The 4,267-nt window shown below is 44.2% G+C and overlaps 1 protein-coding gene across 1 annotated transcript; it reads left to right on the top strand.

The window, feature by feature from the left end:
* Positions 1-335: 335 nt before the first annotated feature.
* LOC308150695 (germ cell nuclear acidic protein-like) lies at positions 336-2,491 on the top strand (the record flags this gene model as incomplete). The annotated part of the gene is made up of 2 exons (XM_080523499.1): positions 336-608; positions 1,364-2,491. The coding sequence occupies 2 exons, from the start codon at positions 336-338 to the stop codon at positions 2,489-2,491; spliced, it is 1,401 nt and encodes a 466-aa protein (XP_080379625.1).
* Positions 2,492-4,267: the final 1,776 nt, after the last annotated feature.

Here is a 4,267-nt window from a genome sequence, read left to right as displayed (position 1 = left end):
GAAGAGAGTGTCATCAAGAACATGCTCTCCAGAACAGACACATTTCTAGACTGGTCCGGTCTGGAGATTAAACAATCTAAATGTGCTGTCCTGTACCAGAGGCGAAGTGGGGGAAACAGATGGTACAAATCCAAAACGGACAGAAACCCTGAAACCGTGAAGACAGCCTCAAAAAGTTTATCGTGGACAGCCTTTCCTCTGATGATGACTTTGCCTTTGAGAAGAAGACACCCCCAACCTCCAAAGTGTCCATTCAGAAACCCCCTCTATCAGTTCCACAGCCCGGGGCACCGAAACAGACGGGCCCTCTGTCGGTTGGGAGAACGCCATTAGATATGAAGACCCCAGCGAAGACCCCCGTCACCAGACCCAAAATCTCCCAGACAGAGCCCAGACCCATCCCCATTTCCAGTGAGCCAGTTCGTGTGGTGAGCTCTGACAGTGATGACAGCTTTGAGAAGTTCTTGATCCGTAAGAAAACGCCCAAGCCTAAGCTGAAGACTGCAGCGGGCAGTGGCAGTAAAGACAGCCTCAAAAAGTTTATCGTGGACAGCCTTTCCTCTGATGATGACTTTGCCTTTGAGAAGAAGACACCCCCAACCTCCAAAGTGTCCATTCAGAAACCCCCTCTATCAGTTCCACGGCCCGGGGCACCGAAACAGACTTGTATGCCGTATATGATATGTTACTACACTGTGTATGCAGTATGCAATATGTTACTATACTGTGTATGCCGTATATGATATGTTACTATACTGTGTATGCAGTATATGATATGTTACTATACTGTGTATGCAGTATATGATATGTTACTATACTGTGTATGCAGTATATGATATGTTACTATACTGTGTATGCAGTATATGATATGTTACTATACTGTGTATGCAGTATATGATATGTTACTATACTGTGTATGCAGTATATGATATGTTACTATACTGTGTATGCAGTATATGATATGTTACTATACTGTGTATGCAGTATATGATATGTTACTATACTGTGTATGCAGTATATGATATGTTACTATACTGTGTATGCCGTATATGATATGGTACTATACTGTGTATGCAGTATATGATATGTTACTATACTGTGTATGCAGTATATGATATGTTACTATACTGTGTATGCCGTATATGATATGTTACTATACTGTGTATGCAGTATATGATATGTTACTATACTGTGTATGCAGTATATGATATGTTACTATACTGTGTATGCAGTATATGATATGTTACTATACTGTGTATGCAGTATATGATATGTTACTACACTGTGTATGCCGGTTGGGAGAACGCCATTAGATATGAAGACCCCAGCGAAGACCCCCGTCACCAGACCCAAAATCTCCCAGACAGAGCCCAGACCCATCCCCATTTCCAGTGAGCCAGTTCTTGTGGTGAGCTCTGACAGTGATGACAGCTTTGAGAAGTTCTTGATCCGTAAGAAAACGCCCAAGCCTAAGCTGAAGACTGCAGCGGGCAGTGGCAGTGAAGACAGCCTCAAAAAGTTTATCGTGGACAGCCTTTCCTCTGATGATGACTTTGTCTTTGAGAAGAAGACACCCCCAACCTCCAAAGTGTCCATTCAGAAACCCCCTCTATCAGTTCCACGGCCCGGGGCACCGAAACAGACGGGCCCTCTGTCGGTTGGGAGAACGCCATTAGATATGAAGACCCCAGCGAAGACCCCCGTCACCAGACCCAAAATCTCCCAGACAGAGCCCAGACCCATCCCCATTTCCAGAGTTGTAGTGTGTAAGACCCCGGGCTGCTTCCTCCAGTCTCTGTCCAGCTACAGTCGCAACTTCAAGCAGACCAAAGAGGACCTGACCAGCAAACTCTACCAGCTATACAATACAAGTATCTTTGACAGCAAGCTCCCTACAAACATGTCACTCACTTGGAATAAGAAGTTGAGGACGACAGCTGGGTTCTGCGAGACAGGCCAGGAGCGAGGGGGCGGTAACCGATACGCCCAGATAGACCTGTCAGTGAAGGTCTGCGACTCTGCAGACCGGCTGCGGGACACACTGGTGCATGAGATGTGCCACGCTGCCTCCTGGCTGATAAACGGAGTGGACGATGGCCACGGACCCATCTGGAAGATCTACGCAAGCAAGGCCAAGCTGGCCCACCCCGAGCTGCCCATGGTCACTCGCTGCCACAGCTACAACATCAACCACAAATTCAAGTACCAGTGCAACGGCTGCGAGTTATCGATCGGGCGCCACTCCAAGTCTCTGGACACAGAGAGGTTTGTCTGTTCCCTCTGCTCCGGTCGGCTGGTCCTGCTCACCCCCTCCAAGCCCCAGGCTCCCGCCCCCTTCGCCACGTTCGTCAAAGAGAACTTTAGGGCTGTGCGTCAGGAGCTGGTAGGTCAGAGCCACGGAGATGTGATGCGTAAACTCAGCGCCGACTTTGCAATGAAGACTCGCCTCAGCCAGAGTAGCCTACGCCGTCGATTTTTCGCAGAAGCATAAACTGGGCTTAAAGCTGTGGATCAGTGATTTTTTTAGGCCCATTAGCTAGGCTGTTTTTTTATTTATTTTTTGTGACCTGTTCAAACCAGGGCATTTCATAGACAAGACTACACCAACTGTATGTTATCCAGTCATTCAGATTAAACATCTTTGAAGAATACTTTTCGTGCCAAACGTTAGGATATGGGTGCTTTCCCGGTGTCTTGTTGTATTATGTCAGAGATACAGACTAGGCCTAAGTGTTACTACGTGGTTGTGTTCAGGGACTTCACAAAAAGCATTCCAAACACAGCCGTTGTAATTGCAAAAGTCAATCATTGCCAATTTGTAGTCGATTGTTATTTCTCTAATGTAAGACAATTGCCACCCAATATCCCTTATCTAGAGTACCTTTTATTAGGCCTAATTGGTTGTTTTGATTGAAAAGACACCTCCAACTGCCATGTCAATTTTAGAGTTTCTTTTCTTGTTGAAAGTTGAACAGCTGTATTGTGTATATATTTCATTAAAGTTTCAGAAATTGAAAAAAATCAATAATAATAACCGCATTGAGTTGCATCTTGTAAGAAATGCGCTATACAAATAAAATTTGATTTGATTTGATGATTTGATTCCCCGGAATCAATAAATACACCCAGCTTTGGGTTTTACTCTCAAAAAAAAAAGAAAAAAAAAGAAAAAAAGAAGCAGGACGGCTCTGACTCCTCTGACTCTGAAAATGATGGTAAGAAAACCACCACAGCCAAGAAGGCATCTAATAAGATGCAGAAAGGCTCTGACTCCTCTGACTCTGAAAATGATGGTAAGAAAACCACCACAGCCAAGAAGGCATCTGATGAGAAGCAGAAAGGCTCTGACTCCTCCGACTCTGAAAAGGATGGTAAGAAAACCACCACAGCCAAGAAGATGCACTTTATTATTTTACTTAAAGTAGATCTATCTAACTATCTTTCTTATTCTGCTAGAATTGGGCTTTATGGTAATACCATAATGGCATATTTACAGTACATGGACAGTGGATTGAAGCATTGGAAATGTCTGTTTTTATAGTTGGACATACGCTTTTTTTTCAGGTGAGAGAGTAAAGTCAAAATGACATTCAGTGTTTCCTCCAGGATTTTTCACATTAGTGGCGGAGTGTTCCTTTTTCTTATTTTTCTTCTTTTCTTCGTGCACGCGCATGAAACACGCACTGGCGCTCAATACAAAGACGTAATTTCACCGAAAACTAGAGGGTGGCAACATAAAAAAAAAAAAAAAGTGCCCTGTTTACCCGTACCTCCTCCGTTCTGTTCGTGGTGAACCCAAGGTCGTCGCTGATGATGTTGCATTTTCGATTAGGATACGCATACGGGATTAAAGGGACCGGCGACGGGCGAAGAGAGAGGGAAGGGATTTCCAGAAACCGCTAAATTCGGACCAATCACAAAACTCTTTTGCAAGCGCGTTGCCGACGAGGTTAATTGCAACATTGTAACATATTGTAACTTACTATATCCTAAATCGGAACGAAATGTAGGTCTGAAAGCGGCCTAAACTAGCTTCTAACTTCTCCGGTCATAAAGTGGACTGAATCAATTAGTGGCGGAGAAAATGTATTCGTGGCGGCCCGCCATGTTATAAATTGATATGGATCAATGTATACCTCTTATTAGATTATAAATACTCTGGTTGTTGACAGCAAAAGAGGGAGAGAGGAGGATAGAGAGGGAGAGAAGGAGAGAGAGCAGATCATTTTCTTATTCTCTGTCCACGCAAACATTGCATTAACATGGC

The sequence above is a fragment of the Nansenia antarctica genome (genome assembly GCF_963989245.1).
Source record: "Nansenia antarctica genome assembly, chromosome: 2".
Lineage (NCBI taxonomy): Eukaryota > Metazoa > Chordata > Actinopteri > Argentiniformes > Microstomatidae > Nansenia > Nansenia antarctica.
This window is presented reverse-complemented; position numbering and strand designations above follow the sequence as displayed.